Genomic DNA, 18,194 nt, shown 5'->3' with positions numbered 1-18,194 from the left:
CTGTCCATAGCAGTGTAAGGGCTGCCAAAGCTTGAGGGGTGGGGGGGTCCGAGAGGTAAAAGGAGGAACTCTTGGAAGAATTGGAGTTGGGAAACATAATTATTTCCAAAGGCATATGCCCTGGTGTTTTTTGTAACAAAAGATAAGACCTCAGGGAGCCTGTGCACTCAGCCTGACAAAGACAGCATTCTCCCAGGAGGGTGTGAAACTACATAGTGAAAAACAGACCCTTATGTGCCAGAAAAGTAGGAAAGAAAGGTGCAGGCCAAAGGAGAAGGTAAGGAAGATAGTGCAAGCAGAGGTCTCTAGCCATAGTTGAGCAAGACCTGCAAGTTACCTTGGAAGCAATCCAAGGCATGGCACCAGATGACATCAGCAGGTGAGAGTACCTTGGTCCTTGTCTTCTTGGGAGAAAGAATTTCACAAAGAGACATTGTAAAGCAGGCACAAGATTTATTGGAAGCACAGTATGTGCAAAGAGAACAAAGAACCAGTTTATTTAGAGCAAAGCAAAAATACGCACCCAGAGAAGAGTGCAGGCATCCTCCCTAATGAGGAGCACACCAGAGAGGTGATTTAAATCACTTATATGGAGGCAGTTTTTCCAGGTGTTTGTTTTTCTCTGGCCAGTCATCTTGCTTCGCTTCCAACCTCTGACCTGACCCAGGGCGCTTCTCCATATGCGTGTGCATCTTTTTGCCAAGATGGATTCCAGCGCAGCAGCCTATGGGACATTGACAGCATCTATTATGGGGTAGCGCCCCTCCCTTTTTGACCCTCGAGGAGTCTTTCTGCACATGTGCAGTCAGGGAGGTCTCCTTGACCTCAGGAGTGATAGATGTGGTCATCTTATCTCTTTATTCTGGCAGAGCTCAGCTCCTGCCGTTAGCTTTGTCCTTGAAGTGTCTAGGGAACACAAAGCTCCAATTTACTCTGCCTGAAAAACTCTAGCTGTTCAGCCCAGGGGCCCATCTACCTCCTACCTCAGAACCACTAGCCAGGATCTGCCGAGAAGCCTTGTTCACGAAGCCGACAGCAGGTTTGGCTGACATCTTAGCAAGCCTGAGAACCACAGCAGGGGCTGAGATGCATGGGCCAGCTTGATCCCCTGAATTCTGGCCTGCAGAGCCTCTCCTGAGCGAGAGAGCCAGGGCTGGGTTGATCCTTGGGCCAAGTGGCTGCCTGTGGGGCGGCAGTCTGGCGACTGCTCCGAGGCAATGGGTGGTTTGGGTCACAGACTCACCAACTCACTGCGTGATCTCTGGTGGGTTGGGACTTGCCTGTTGCACCCCACCAGACTCCCTGGGCTCCAGGAGGGACTCTGGAGGAGAAAAGACCCCTGAAATGGTATAACTTCTTAATACGAACTTTCTTAGCAAGTGAAAATATTCCTGTTCAGAAGTGAAAGTAAATAAGCAACAAGCCTCTAATTTTTTATTTGAGACTTTTTCTAATATTTCATATCAATTTGAAATTCACCTAAGGGTAAGTACGTTTTTTTTTTAAGCTCTAAATATGTAATTTCAAACTTAAACAGTATGAACTTATCACTAATAGAATTTGTACTTATTTTCCAGGCGATTAATGTGGATCTGACTCATATTGAAAATAGAATTGGTGACATTGTTAAATCAGAAAAACATGTTCAGCTAGTGTTGGGACAACTGATAGATGAGTAAGTATGATATTTAAGAACACTTTTTTGTTTTCATTTTTTGTCAGTAAATTTATACTTAAATTTAGAACAATTGTGGCCACTTCAGCATTTTGTTTAGAACTCTTTTAGTGCTGATTCTCATTGTAAGGATCATTGTACTTAAAAAGTAAGTGCTTGATTGTGTGGAGTACTTGGAAATGATATAAACTTTTATTTTTTTCTATTGTTTTAAAGCGACACAAAACATAATTTTTATCATCTTTCCTGTATGAGTTTAACTCTGAAAGCAGAATTGTTCCAAAAATATTAATGAAAATGATTGCAGAATTTTAATTGTTGAAAACAATTTCAGCATTTATTATTTGATTAACCTTTACATTTAGTTTCATTGATAAGAAAATTTTCAGAATATGAGTAATGAATGGTGTTTACCTAAACATATCATATTCATTACTTTTGGGGCATACCTTATTGCAATAGGAATTAAACATAATAGATAGAGGAAAATTATTTTTCCTAATTGGGTTTTTCCTTTTTTTTTTTTTTAAACTATTAGGAGCTATTTGGATCGATTAGCAGAAGAGGTAAATGATAAATTACAGGAAAGTGGTCAGATAACCATATCCGAACTGTGTAAAACCTATGATCTTCCTGGAAACTTTCTGACACAGGTATTTTTTTCTTAATACTATAATATGTCTTTTCAGATAAATAAAAGAATTTTAATGGGAGGGAAGAAACTAGACCTTCTTACCATTAATTGATTTTTTGCAAGTGTTTGACTACTGATGTTCTAGCAATATATTTGGGGAATACTTAAACATTGATGGCTCTGATGAGATTGTTTAGAAGTGATTGTAATCTTCCTGAACCCAGAGACACCCTAAACTTAAGCAGACTTAAGTTCTAGGCCTGCTTTGATTCAGTAGCAGGTATACCATAAGCGTATAGGTTTATTTAATGTTCTGATAACAGCTGTACAGAAACTTTAACCAGGGTATCATCAGTTCTGATTGCCTAGTTATATTTTAAGAAATAACTGATGAAGACTATAATTTAGAAGGGGTGCTACTGGCATCTTGTGTGGTAAAGGTCAAGGCTGATGCTAAACATCCTGCAGGGCACAGAACATCCCTTCCCAACAAAGAATTTTCTTGCCCCAAATGTAAGTAGTACCAACATCTTTTGATGTCACCTTTTTTCCTCCTGTAAACTGTCAGTGTGACAGGAAGAAGAACCAAGGAATCACTTATATTCTCTTAATTTTTGGTACTTGTGTCAATACTCAAATCAGATATCTTGATTTATAGTGTAATAACAATGCTACCTGAAAATAGAGGCTAGTTCCTTGTTTGTTGTTTCTTTTTTCTTAAAGTGATTTGACATTTTAGAATTATAGAAGTCCATTTGGTACAGCGGAAAGTGCATGGGCTTTGGAGTTAAACAGACCTTGATTTGAATTCTGTCTATGCCACTGCTTAGTTATTCAGTGTCAGGAAAATTATTTCATGTCTTTTGTGCTTCCAGTTACATATCTGAAAATGGGAATAACTGTCTCTTTCATAGATCTCAATGAGGTTATGTTCATGATATATCTACTGAAATGGCTGGCACAGTGGAAGTACTCAATAAATGATGGTTTTGTTTTGTACTTACTGCAACAAATAAGGGAAAAGCCAAATCTCTTTTTAGGTATACTTTAACTTACCAAACCATAATTGCATGAGATTAATTTATAATACAACAGATTTACTCATTTTAGCTGAGTGATTTCTCCTAATTGCATCTAAAATACCATTTAGGGCATAGATCTGTTTTACAAAGCATTTCAGGAGCCTGAGCTCCTGAGCAAATGTATGTAAATCACAGAATATAAAATTGGCAAATATATGTAAATCACAGAAGGTAAAAAAAAAAAATTTTTAGACACTTTTAAATAAAAGTATCAGAACAGATTCAGATAATTTCTTATAAAATTGTGCTACTGATACATTTTAGAAATATGTATAGTTTCTTAATATTTTTCAGTTTTAATTTTTCTCAGTATCACAGGCAGTATTCTAAAAGCTCATTAAGAAGTTGTTTGGAAAGCATTTTTCTGTACCATAAAAGTATCAGCCAAGCTGACTTGAGTAGATTTAACTTGTCCTGGGAAGGCAAATATGTCCAGGCTTATTTTATGTGTACCTGATCCCAGTCATAGTGTAGCTGTGGAAAAATACTCTCTTGAGGTTACCAAGAAATCAGGTTGTCTGTCAGTATAGATTTCTGGACATAATTTGTTAATATTTGCATCACAGAAGATAATTTTTCAGGTCTTATGTTTCCCTAGGTCGCAGAATCTTGGAATAACATTTATTTCTCTCCGTAGTGTTAGAGGCTCCATATAGGATCCTTTCCAAGACCCATGTATATGTCTTGGCTGTCTATGTGTCAGACTGCCTATATCTAGAAAATTGGTTAATCAATCTCTTTTATTTTACCATAGAAATAGGCCTTATTTTAGCAAGTAGCTGAGCCTTTTAACATTCAGCTATATGATTCATTTGATTCTTGTCTCTGCCATAAGATTATGAAGTTTCCTAGATCCTAGGTCTTCATTTTACCTTATATATCTTGTTAATTCATGCTTTCTGAAACTATTCAATCATATGATTAATACAGCATCAGCATGCAACATGACTCTAGTAAGACTGTACAAATGTAAATGTGTAATTTTGTTCTTTCAAATTAATAAGAATTTTCATCCATCTTTACCCTCAGGCACTAACTCAGCGACTAGGTAGAATTATTAACGGACACATTGATCTTGATAACAGAGGAGTAATATTTACTGAAGCTTTTGTAGCTAGACATAAAGCACGCATCCGTGGGTTGTTCAGTGCTATTACCCGGTAAGCATATTTTAAATTATGTATATTTTTACATTTGCTTGATTATTGTTTGCTTTTTTTTTTAAAGCAGAATCTCATTCAGGACCCTAGTTTATTAAATAGACAGAGGGCAGCTTCTGTGAAATAGGAATGGGGATTTCAGAGCCCTAGAATGTAGCCACACTCTCTCCAACACACATCTCCTTTACTCACCTACCTTCACCATCCTTATGACCCCAGATGTACTTCTGCAGAACACCCAGATCATATATAAAGTCACCCTGTGATCGTGGAAAGAGTATGCAGTCAGAAGTCCTTGGGTCATATCCCTATCACATAGTAACCTTGTGACCTTGAGTAGATAAGTCAGTCAGTCACCTAACTTCTTTGGGCCGCAGACGGGGGCTGGATGACTTTAGAACTTTTTTTTACTAAATAACATTCTAGAATTCTAATGAATAACAATTTTACTTTCAAAATCACTTGAACTTAATGTTTGGGGCCTTGTAACAAACTCCAGTGTGGAATTAAGAAAACCTACATTCTCAATTCTCTCTTTTCTCCTGTGTCATTTAGTTTATCTCAGTGGTTTTTGGGGTCCCACCAGCATTTAAATGTCCAGATTTCTCCATTTTAAAACAAACCTCTCTCAACCCCATATTCCACTCCCTTTACCATCTTTTTTATTCCTTTCCTTAGAGTGAACCTTCTTGAATTGATGTCTACAGTTACTGTCTCAGTTTTCTTACCTTCAGTCACTTCTCAACTCACCCATCTGGCTTCTGCAACTTACATAGCAATGATGTCAGTATCATTAAATCTAATGGGTATTTCCTGTCCTTGTTTTAGTTTATAGCACCATTTAACCCCAATTACGGCTTCCTTCTTGAAATGGTCTCATCTCTCTTCTTTTTTTTTTTTTTTTTTTTTTAACACTATACTTTCCTGGTTTCTTTTTACCTCTTTTGGCTGTACCTTATTAGGCTGTACCTTTTCTGGCTCTTCCTCCTTTCACGAGCCTTGAAAGTTTTGTTTCAGGCCATCTTTTCTTCTCAGTCCTGTACTGTCTGCCAAGGTGCTTTTACCTTTCTTCTAAGTTTCAGACTCATACTATCTGTACAGCATCTCTGTTGAAGTGTTTTATTACAAGTGCCTCAAATTCAGCATATTTAAAATAACTCACTACTGTCCCACTTTCCACCTCTTATGAATTTATTCTTCTGGTGTTTCCATTACCAGTAAATATCATCATCAGGTTGGTTTTGCCAGAAAACTGGGAGTCCTCCTTTATGCCATCCTTTCTCTTACCTTCCTTTCCGTAACACAACATCTATTGAATTCATATTTTAAATATTTACATAATTTTACTTCTCTGACATCACCATTCTTACCACTTCAGTCCATTTTTTACCTAGACTGTTTCAGGAGCTTTCTAACAAGTCCCCCTTCTTCTACTCTTATTACCTTTCAGGACATTTTTTCGTGGCAGCCACAGTGATTTCTTTTTGTCATTCAACAAATCAAAAGCACGCATGAACACCTAATACGTTCAGGGCCCTGGTGGAACAAAAGACTAAAAGGATAGAAGAGAGAGCTTGCAATCTAATGCAACAGTTTTCTTTCTCTCTTTCTTCCTTTTTTTTATGTCACACTTACAGAAAAGTTGCTAGAGAACCTTTTTTTTTTTTTATAAAATTCTGTCCCATTTGAGAGAATGTGGCTGACATGATGTCCCATTATCACACTTTAGTCTGTATTTCCTACAAACAAGGGCAACGTCCTATAAAACTGCAATACAAACATCAAAATCAGAAAACTGACTGTGATCCATTACTACCATCCAGTCCTTGGATCCCATTCATGTTTTACCAGTTTTTCCAATAATATTCTTTATACAAAAAGGATCCAGTTCAGAATCGCATAGGACATTTAATTGTCATGTCTCCTTAGTCACTTTCAATCTAGAACACTTACCTTACTTTCATGACCTTGACACTTGAAGATCACAGGCCGGTTATTTCGTAGAATATTCAATCTTTCCTTTCTGCTACTTTGTCATACTTATATTCAGGTTATGCATCTTTGGCAGGAATATCACAAAAGTGATTATATGTTCTTGTCATTGAACCCTATCAGGTGGCATACAATTTAGATTTTTCCAGTTACTGATTAGGTGCATTGTGACTTCTTAATAAGGAGATATCTGCTAGGCTTCTCATAAAGATTCTTGTTTCCCTTTATAATTAAGTATTTATGGGGAGAGCAGTTTGAGATCATGTGAGTTACCCTGTTTTTCATCAAATTTTCAGTTTATTCATTTATTAAATCACTGTGGACTTACGGTTTTCTGTATTATTCATTGGATTATAATCTATTGTTACCATTATTTAGATTTTCAAATTGGCTCTGATTTAGCTAGTGGAAGGCCCTTCAAGCTGGCTTCTGTGTCCTTTTGACGTGTCCCCATCATTCTTCCAACACTTCTTTTCTTTCTGGCACAACAAGAAGTTCCAGGCTCAGTTCATACTTTACCTGTTCCAACCTTGGAATCAGCCATTTCTCCAAGGAGCTGTGGTTCCTTTTAGTAGAGTATAGTATTTAGAAACCAAGATCTGGACACTAGATTGTTTATTGCTGTTTGGTTGTTCCTGCTCCCAAGCCCTCTCAGCAGACAAGCTAAGGTATACACGTTACACAATTATATACACCCCCCTATATATCTATATTTTTGTATCTTTTTATTAATTTCTTTTTTTTTTTTTTGTGGTATGCGGGCCTCCCACCGCCGCGGCCTCTCCCGCTGCGGAGCACAGGCTCCGGACGCGCAGGCCCAGCGGCCATGGCTCACGGGCCCAGCCGCTCCGCGGCACGCGGGATCCTCCCAGCTGCATCGGCAGGTGGACGCGCAACCACTGCGCCACCAGGGAAGCCCCTATATTTTTGTATCTTTGTGTATCAGGAACCATGAGTTCACACTGATACCTCCAACACTCTTAAGTCTTGTTCTAGTTTTCTCCTTTTCCATAATTGTAACTCCCTTCTCTGTCCATGAGAAACCTAGCTCCCATTATCCTTAATGTATTTACTTATTTGATTAATTCCCCTTTATGTGACTGATCTCCCATTTGCTGCTACAGCTCTCTTCCCTATGTGGATGTCTTCTTTACATAGGCTCTGACAACTTCTACCAGATCACCCTTTTAACACAAGAACAGTAGTTTTTTCCAGGAGAGGAACTGAGTAGCTGAGTGATAGGAATGGTGGGGGACTCTGTTTTGTAACATTTTTGTACCCTGAGCATTTATCACTTAGTCAAAAAAACAAAAAAAAAAAACTAAAAGTGGGGCTTCCCTGGTGGAGCAGTGGTTGAGAGTCCGCCTGCCGATGCAGGGGACACGGGTTCATGCCCCGGTCCGGGAAGATCCCACATGCCGCGGAGCAGCTGGGCCCGTGAGCCATGGCCGCTGAGCCTGCGCGTCCGGAGCCTGTGCTCCGCAACGGGAGAGGCCACAACAGTGAGAGGCCCGTGTACCGCAAAAAAAAAAAAACAACTAAAAGTGTATTTTTCCTATTAACAAATATTTATCCTTTTTCTTTGACTAGTTATTTTGATGAGTGTAGTTATCATCTGGTTCAGCAAATAATATTTTCCTGACTCATAGTAGCCCTGAGTTTCTCTGTATGGAGGTATTATCAAACCATGAGAGCAAAAACAAATTTTGAGCCAAAAAAGATGTTGCTAGGCTGTGTGGCTTCTAGATAGTTCCATTTAAGGTCATGTATCTTCATATTTGCCTCTTAAATACAAGGAACCAACTCACTTTTCTGGTCTAACTTCGGAGAGAATACCTGCATCTCTGATTGAAAAGGGTTTATGTTTATTGTTACTATAGGTAGCCAGAAAGAAGAGCAGGAAGTAATTAGTGAGAAGAATGAGGTATATAGGTATACTAAGCTACATTGTATTCCACATTGAAATAATTCAGCAGCTAAGTTTCATTGTACAAAAAAAGCTAGAAATTTTGTGCAATCCAATTAAACTTTATTGAACACCCACAGTAAGTTATGCACCCAGCAATTTTAAGATAAAGTTCTTCAAGCTGCCCTCCGCATTTTTGTAGGAATGTGTTCAGGTAGAAAGGAACAGAAAACAAAAAACATGAGAAGGTTGTAATAAGATAAACAGAGGAGAGCAAACTTCACGTAATTGGACCTAATTGGTTTGGGGGGGTTCTAGATAATTCAACTGAAAATTTTAGGTAAAATAATTTAATACAAACCAAATTGATCTATATAGGAATTTGGTAAAAATAATAGTTTAGTCAAAAATCCCCAAACACAGCGGTTTTAAGTATTAATTCATATTTTGACAACTGTTTCTGCTCTCCCAGGTTTGTCATAGGGAAAATTTATAACATTTTAAATAATCAACAAGAATCAAGTAATTGGAATAACTTAAAAGTCTTTTAGTTATATGCATAAGAATAAAAACACAGACTAAACCTAAACCAGAGAACTGGTATAATTGGCTTAAAATGAATAGGGATGAAAAAAATTGGAGTCAGAAAAAAGTCTAGACCTTTTTTTTTCAATAGTTTCCTTTACTTAAAAGAAATTATAATTATTATAAAAGAAAAGCATTCACAGGGATCTATCCAAAAGAAATGAAAACATATCTCTGCACAAAGGCATGAAACAAATCTTCATAGCAGCATTATTCATAATAGCCCCAAACTGGAAATAATCCAGGTGTCCATCAACTGATAAATGGATACAAACAACAAAATATGGTATATCCGTACACCAGAATGCTATTCAGCAATAAAAAGAAGTGAATACTGATCCGTGCTTTATTATGCATGAACCTCAAAGACATGCTAAGTAAGAGAAGCTGGACACAAGAGACCACATACTGATTCCATATATAAGAAATCTCTAGAAAAGCACATTTGTAGAGGCAGAAAGCAGATCAGTGGTTCTCTAGGTCTACGGGTGGCAACAGGAATTAACTGCAAACATCTAGGAAGGAACTTTTTGGGTGATGGAAACCTTCTAAAACTGGATTGTGGTGTTGGTTGCTCAGCTCTCTATTAATTTATTGAGATGGTTGAATTATATACTTAGAATTGGTTAGATTTATATGTAAATTTTGTATATCTCATTAAAGCTGTTCAAAAAAAAAAAAAGAAATATATAATCATTACAGAAAATACTGATAAGCAAAAGAGAGAAATTAAAGTGGATTTCTCCCAGTCATACACCCTAACTGGAATACAGCATTCCAGTTTCCTTTCAGTATGTACATGATCTCATTTTTCTTCAGAAATGGAATCATATAACATTCACTGACTTCCCAGGTGAGGAGAGCCTCACAGAAGAAATAGAATGAACAAGAAATTAACATACAATAAAGGGCAAGACAGATAGTCAAGAGTCACCAAATTTGAGGTGAAATTTTGATGGGAAAGTAAATTGATCCCAGAATGGGAAGACAGATCAATTACCTGGTATTTCAATAGCATAATTCTGCTTAAGGATGTAAAATTTGGTGCAGGTTTTTTTTTTTTTTTTTTTTTAGTTGATTTACAGTGCTATGTTGGTTTCTGGTGTTCAGCAAGCAATTCAGTTATACATATATATGTGTATATATATTTTTCTTCATGTTCTTTTCCACTATACTTTATTACAGGATACTGAATATAGTTCCCTGTGCTATACAGTAGGACCTTCTTGTTTATATATTTTATATATAGTAGTTTGTATCTGCTAATCCCAAACTTCTGATTTATACCTCCCCCACCCCTTTTCCCCTTTGATAACCATAAGTTTGTTTTCTATGTCTGAGTCTGTTTCTGTTTTGTAAATAAGATCATTTGTATCATAGTTTAGATTCCATATGTAAGTGATGTCATATGGCATTTGTCTTTCTCTGACTTCACTTTGTATGATAATCTCTAGGTCCATCCATGTTGCTGCAAATGACAACTAATTCTTTTTTATGGCTGAGTAATATTCTATTGTGTTTGTGTGTGTGTGTGTGTATATATATATATATATATATATATATATATATATATCACATCTTCTTTATCCATTCATCTGTTGATGGACACTTAGGTTGCTTTCATGTCTTGGCTATTATTAATAGTGCTGCTATGAACATTGGGGTGAGTGTATCTTTTTGAATTAGAGTTTTTGTCTTTTCTGGATATATGCCCAGGAGTGAGATTGCTGGATCAAAAGGTAGCTTTATTTTTAGTTTTTTAAGGAACCTCCATACTTTTTTCCACAGTGGCTGCACCAACTTACATTCCCAGCAACAGTGTAGGAGGGTTCCCTTTTCTCCACACCCTTTCCAGCATTTATTATTTGTAGACTTTTTGATAATGGCTCTTCTGACCCATGTGAGGTGATACCTCATTGTAGTTTTGATTTGCATTTCTCTAATAATTAGTGATGTTGAGCATCTTTTCGTGTGCCTAGTTCTGATTTACATTTCTCTAATAATTAGTGATGTTGAGCATCTTTTCGTGTGCCTATTGGCCATCTTTATGTCTTCTTCGGAGAAATGTCTATTTAGGTCTTCTGCCCACTTTTGATTGGGTTGTTTGGTGTTTTTTTTTTTTTTTTTAATTGAGCTATATAAACTGTATATTTTGGAAATAACTCCTTGTTGGTCACATTGTTTGCAGACATTTTCTCCCAGTACGTAGGTTGTCTTTTCATTTTGTTTATGGTTTCCTTTGCTATGCCAAAGCTTATCAGTTTGATTTGGTCCCATTTGTTATTTTTGCTTTTACTTCTGTTGCCTTGGGAGGCTAATCTAAGAAAACATTGCTACAATTTATGTCAGAGAATGTTTTGCTAATGTTCTAGGTGTTTTATGGTGTCATGTCTTACATTTAAGTCTTTAAGCCATTTTTGAGTTTATTCTTGTGTATGGTGTGAGGGAGTGTTCTAACTTCATTGATTTACATGTGGCTGTCCAGCTTTCCCAGCACCACTTGCTGAAGAGACTGTCTTTTCTCCATTGTATATTCTTTCCTCCTTTGTCGAAGATTAATTGACCATGGGGGTGTGGGGGTTTATTTCTGGGCTCTCTTTGTTTTCTGTTATTGTTGTTGTTTTTGGCCGTGTAGCTTTCAGGATCTTAGTTCCCTGACCGAGGATTGAACCTGCGCCCTTGCCAGTGAAAGCACAGAGTCCTAACCACTGGACCACCAGGGAATTCCCTGGGCTCTCTTTTCTGTTGCATTGATCCATGTGTCTGTTTTTGTGCCAATACCATGCTGTTTTGATTACTGTAGCTTTGTAGTATTGTCTGAAGTCAAGGAGGGTTATGCCTCCTGCTTTGTTCTTTTTCCTCAGGATCGCTTTGGCAATTCTGGGTCTTTTATAGTTCCATATAAATTTTAGGATTATTCTAGTTCTGTGGAAAATGTCATGGGTAATTTGATAGAGATTCCATAAAATCTGTAGATTATTTTGGGTAGTATTAATATTTTAACAATATTCTTCTGATCCAAAAGCATGAGATATCTATCCATTTCTTTGAATCATCTTCAGTTTCCTTTGTTAATGTTTTGTAGTTCTTAGCATATGTCTTTCACTTCCTTGATGAGGTTTATTCCTAAGTATTTCTTTTTTTGATACAGTTTTTAAAGGGAATTTTTTTTACTTTCCCTTTCTGATATTTCATTGTTAGTATAAAGAAATGCAACAGATTTCTGTATGTTAATCTTGTATCCTGCTACCTTGCTGAATTCATTTATCAGTTCTAGTAGTTTTTGTGTGGTGTCTTTAGGATTTTCCGTATATGGTATTACGTCATCTGCTTATAATGATAATTTTACCTCTTCCCTTCCAATTTGTGTACCTTTTATTGCTTTTTATTGTCTGATTGCTGTGGCTAGGACTTCTGATACTGTGTTGAACAGAAGTGGTGACAGTGGGCATCCTTGTTGTAAATTTCAGCGGGAAGGCTTTCAGCTTTTCACCGTGGAGTATTATGTTGGCTGTGGGTTTGTCATAAATAGCTTTTATTATGTTGAGATATGTTCCCCCTGTACCCACTTTGGTAAGAGTTGTTATCATGAGTGGATGTTGAATTTTGTCAAATGCTTTTTCTGCAGCTGTTGAGATGATCATGTGGTTTTTGTCTATTCTTTTGTTTATGTGGTGTATCACATTGATAGATTTGCTATGTTGAACTATCCTTGTGAACTTGGGATGAATCCCACTTGGTCGTGGTGTATGATCTTTTTTATGTGTTGTCGGATTCGGTTTGCTAATGTTTTGTTGAGATTTTCTGCATCTATATTTGTCAGAGATACTGGCCTGTAATTTTCTTTTTTGGTGGTATCTTTGGTTTTGGTATCAGGATGATGGTGACTTCATAGAATGTCTTTGGGAGTGTTCCCTCCTCTTCAGTCTTTTGGAAGAGTTTGAAAAGGATCGGTGTAAGTTCTTTGTATGGTTGGTAGAATTAATTCCCCAGTGCATCCATCCCATCCTGGACTTTCGTTTGCAGGGAGTTTTTTTATTACAGATTCTGTTTCACTTCTAGTGATCATTCTGTTCAAATTAATCTGTTACTTGATTCAGTTTTGGAGGACTGTGTGTTTCTAGAAACTTGTCCATTTCTTCTGGGTTGTCCAATTTGATGGCATATAATTGTTCATAGTATTCTCTTATGGTTTTTGTTTTTCTGTGGCATCAGTTGTTATTTCTCCTCTTTCATTTCTTATTTTATTTAGTTCTCTCTTTTCTTCTTGGTTAGCCTGGCCAGAGGTGTGTAGGTTTTGTTTACCCTTTGAAAGAACCAGCTCTTGATTTTATTGATTTCTTTTTTTTTTAATTGCAGTGTAGATTTACAATGGTGTGTTTCAGTTGTACAGCAGAGTGATTCAGTTACATGTATATGTGTGTGTGTATGTATATTTTTTTCAGATTCTTTTCCCTTATAGATTATTACAAAATATTGAGTATAGTTCCCTGTGGTATACAGTATGTCCTTGTTGTTTATCTATTGATATTTTATGTATAGTAGTATGTATATGTTAATTCCAAGTTCCTCATTTATCCCTCCCTCCTACCTTTCCCCTTCGGTAACTATAAGTTTGTTTTCTATGCCTGTGGGTCTATTTCTGTTTTGTAAATAAGTTTATTTTTATTTATTTATTTTTTTTAGATTCCACATATAAGCAATATCGTATGATATTTGTCTTTTTTGGCTTATTTCACTTAGTATGATAATCTCTAGTTCCATCCATGTTGCTGCAAATGGCATTATTTCATTTTTCTTATGGCTGAGTAATATCCCATTGCGTGTGTGTGGGTGTGTATGTATATCTCTCACATCTTCTTTATCCATTAATCTATCAATGGACATTTAGGTTGCTTCCACATCTTGTGTATTGTAAATAGTGCTGCAATGAACATTGGGATGCATGTATCTTTTCGAATTATAGTTTTGTCCAGTTATATGCCCAGGAGTGGGATTACAGGATCATATGGTAGCTCTAGTTTTAGTTTTTTTAAGGAACCTCCATACTGTTCTCCATAGTGCCTGTACACATTTACATTCTCACCAACAGTGTAGGAGGGTTCCTTATTCTCCATACCCTCTCCAGCATTTATTGTTTGTAGACGTTTTTGATGGTAGTCATTCTGACTGGTGTCAGGTGATATCTCATGGTAATTTTGATTTGCATTGTTGAGCGTTTTTTCCATCTGTGTTGGCCATCTGTATGTCTTTGGAGAAGTGTCTGTTTAGATCTTCTACCTGCTTTTTGATTGGGTTGTTTGTTTCTATTTTTTTAAATCTCTTTTATTTATTCCCTCTCTGATCTTCATTATTTCCTTTCTTCTGCTGACTTTAGGTTTTGTTTTTTCTTCTGATTCTTTTAGGTGGTAGGTTAGGTTGTTTACTTGAGATTTTTCTTATTTTTTGAGGAAGGCCTGTATTGCTGTGAACTTCCCTCTAAGGACTGCTTTTGCTGCATGCCATAGATTTTGTATGGTTGTGTTTTCATTGTCAGTTGTCTCAAGGTATTTTTAAATTTCCTCTTTGATTTCATCTTGACCCATTGTTTTTTTAGTAGCATGTTGTTTAGTCTCCATGTAATCGTTTTTTTTCTTGTTTTTCTTTCTGTGGTTGATTTCTAGTTTCATGCTGTTGTGGTCAGAAAAGATACTTGAAATAATTTCTATCTTCTTCAATTTGTTGAGGCTTGTTTTGTGTCCTTGTATGTGGTCAGTCCTAGAGAATGTTCCATGTGCACTTGAAAACAGTGTATTCTGGTATTTTGGATGTAATGCCCTGAAAATATCAATTAAGTCTAACTATTCTAATGTGTCATTTAGGATCTCTGTTGCATTATTGATTTTCTGTCTGGAAGATCTATCCATTGATGTGAGTCTGGTGTTAAAGTCTCCTACTATTGTATTCCCATCAATTTCTCCCTTTATGTCTGTTAGTATTTGTTTTATGTATTCAGATGCTCCTATATTGGGTGCATATATGTTAAACAGTGTATTATCCCCTCCTTGTATTGATCCTTTTATCATTATTCAGTGCTCTTGTTTATCTTTTTTTATGGTCTTTGTTTCAAAGTCTGTTTTCTCTGATATAAGTATTGCTACCCCCACCACCTTGTCACTGCCATTTGCATGATGCATCTTTTTCCATCCCTTCACTTTCAATCTATGTGTGTCATTTGCCCTAAAGTGGGTTTTTTGTAGACAGCATGTTGTAGGCTCTTGTTTTTTTATCCAATCTGCCACTCTTTGACTTTTGATTGGAGCATTTAGTCTATTGACATTTAAGGTAATTATTGATAGATACATATTTGCTGCCATTTTAAACCTTGTTTTTCAGTTGATTTTGTATTTCTTATTTGTTCCCTTTTTCTTTTTGTCTTTCCTATTGTGGTTTGTATGTTTTCTTTTGTATTATGCTTTTGTTCTCTTCTTTTTGGTTTTTGTGAATCTATTGTATGTTTTTGATTTGTGATTACGCTGTTTTTCAAGTATGTTAACCCATTCCTGTATCTGCTTGCTACAAACTGGTAGTCATATAGGCTCAAACACATTCTAAAAAAAAAAAATTTGTATTTTCTTACTCTTCTCCCCCATATTTTTTTATTTCAATGTCCTCTTTTGCACCTTCATGTTTATCCTTTTGCTGTTCATTGTAGTTATTATCGCTTTCACAATAACTTTTTAAAAATCTGTGTACTGGCTTATTTAAGTAATTTACTTTCCAGTTGTGATTTTTTTTTCTTTCCTACAGATTCTTGCTTCTTTTCTATTGAGAGAAGACCTTTCAATATTTCTTTTAAGATAGGTTTAGTATTGCTGTATTCTTTCAGTTTTTGCTTGTCTGAGACATTCTTTCTCTCTCCTAAATGATAATCTTGCTAGGTAGAGTTTCCTAAGTTGTAGGTTTTTCCCTTTCAGGACATCGAATATGTCTTGTCACTCCCTTCTGGCCTGAAACCTTTTTGTAGAGAAATCAGCTGATAGGCTTAAGTAGGTTCCCTTTGTAACTAATTCTTTGTTTTCTCTTGCTATCTAGAAACCTCTCTTTATCTTTAACGTTTGTCATTTTAATTATAATATGTCCTGTTGTGGGTTTGTTTGGGTTTATCCTTTTGGGACCTTCTCTGCTTCCCATACCTGGATATCTGTTTCCTTCCTTAGGTTTGGGAAGTTTTCAGCCATAATTTCTTCCAATACGTTTTTGATCCCCTTTTCTCTTTCTTCTCCTTCTGGGATCCCTATGATGTGTAGATTGGCAGACTTTATATTATCCCATAGGTCTCATATATTGCTTTCATTTTTTTTCATTTGTCTTTCTGTCTGCTGTTCTTATTGGGTAATTTCCATTATTCTTTCTTCCAGATCATTTTTTTTTTTTTTTTGTGGTATGCGGGCCTCTCCCGTTGCAGAGCACAGGCTCCAGACGCGTAGGCTCATTGGCCATGGCTCACGGGCCCAGCCGCTCCGCGGCACGTGGGATCCTCCCAGACCGGGGCGCGAACCCGGTTCCCCTGCATCGGCAGGCGGACACGCAACCATTGCGCCACCAGGGAAGCCCTCTTCCAGATCATTTATTCATTCTTCTGCATCATTCAGTTTGCTATTTATTGCCGTTAGCTCAGCTTTCATCTCAGCAAATGAGTTTTCTAATTTTTCTTGGTTCCTCTTTATAGTTAGTAACTAGTTCCTTGTTACAGTGATCTGCATTTCTATTGATAGCCGTTCTTAATTTCTTCAGTAGTTTTATTACCTCCTTTTTGAACTCAGGGTCTAGTAGACTGGAGAGGTGTTTCATTTTTTTGTTCTTTCAGGGGAGTTCTCTTGATCTTTTAATTGCATTTGGCTCCTCTGCTTCTTCATTTTACTTATATTTCTCTTATTGTAAGAGTTTAGGAGAAACAGTTATCTACTGTGGTCTTGGAGGGCTGTTTTTATGTCGGAGCATCCCCGTGTACCCTGCATGAATCTAATGTTTTTGGTGTGAGAGCTGTTTTTAGTGTGGGGCCCTGCCGCGTCTTTTCTCAGTATGTGCTGGCCGTTATCCCATTGATGGGGGTGTGACTGGTGTTGTGGTGACCAGAGCCTGCAATGGATATTGAGCAGAGCATCCTCTTTGCTCTGTGGTTGCCACAGCTCTGTTGGGTACAGGGTCTGCTCACCAGTTTTTGGAGTAGAAGCCCCCAGATACATTTCTAAGCTACTACAGTGTGAGATAGGCAAGACTGGAGTGCTCCCGCTGGGAGAAAAGCCACTGCCTATTCCTCCACAGGAGCTGTTTGCCAGGAGGGCACCTGTGGTATTGCCTGTCACTCGTGCAGTCTCACAAAGTATGCTCTTGTTGGCACTGCCCCGGCCCCTCCTCAATCATGGGAATGCAGGCAATCGACCTGGGTGACCCTTGGGCGCTGTGCTCACAAAACCAGCAGCGCAGATCCACTGAAGTCAGGCACCTGAACTGTCATGGTCGCACACCTGGACCCGCCCTGGGAGCTACAGAATCAGCCCAGACCCCAGCTCCACATCTACATATGCATGCCCATAAAGCTTGCAGCTGCTAATGCCAGACTTGCCCCAGCCACAGGATCACCAGTAATCTGCTTGGATGTCCCACAGGTGCTGAGCTTACAAAAACGCCAGCAGTGGCATAAATCCGCGGATTGATCAGCTGCTGGGACACAGCTCAGATTTCAGTCCCACCTCCAAGTGTGGGCAGCACTCCCAGGCTTGCATGCTCCCAGAGCTCATAGAGGCAGAGCCACACCTGCTGTGAGCACGCAGAGATTGAGGCTGCTCTGGTGGGGCCTTGCGCCTCCCTTTGCTTGAGGGTCACCCCATTAACAGTGGGGCTTCTATGGCAGACCCAGACTCAGTCCTGTGTACACCTCCTGTTGCAGCCCAAAGCATACTCCACCCCCTTCAGGCTGTCTCTGCACAGCGAATCCCAGTCCTCTCCCCAGGTCTGTCCCCTGAAGCCCAAGTTTCAGCACCTAGCCCTCATGCCCACTAGCAGACATGCGTCTGGCTGGGGAGTGCAGCAAGGTGGTCAGGACTGTCTGTGCCAGCCTCTCTGTTCTGCCTGTGGCAGGCTGGTTGCTGCATTCTCCTCAGGCTCTGAAGCTCTC

The 18,194-nt window shown here is 37.9% G+C and overlaps 1 protein-coding gene across 2 annotated transcripts in view; it reads left to right on the top strand.

Moving 5' to 3' along the window:
- Window positions 1–18,194, top strand: part of UFL1 (UFM1 specific ligase 1) — a 54,980-nt gene that overhangs the window by 15,467 nt on the left and 21,319 nt on the right. For both annotated transcript variants that reach the window (XM_007120144.3, XM_028494641.2), the window contains 3 exons: window positions 1,578–1,675; window positions 2,214–2,328; window positions 4,421–4,551. In XM_007120144.3, coding sequence (XP_007120206.1) covers window positions 1,578–1,675; window positions 2,214–2,328; window positions 4,421–4,551 — 344 coding nt within the window. The remainder of the gene's footprint in view (window positions 1–1,577; window positions 1,676–2,213; window positions 2,329–4,420; window positions 4,552–18,194) is intronic.

Source organism: Physeter macrocephalus, chromosome 10 (genome assembly GCF_002837175.3).
Source record: "Physeter macrocephalus isolate SW-GA chromosome 10, ASM283717v5, whole genome shotgun sequence".
In the NCBI taxonomy this organism is placed as follows: domain Eukaryota; kingdom Metazoa; phylum Chordata; class Mammalia; order Artiodactyla; family Physeteridae; genus Physeter; species Physeter macrocephalus.
This window is presented reverse-complemented; position numbering and strand designations above follow the sequence as displayed.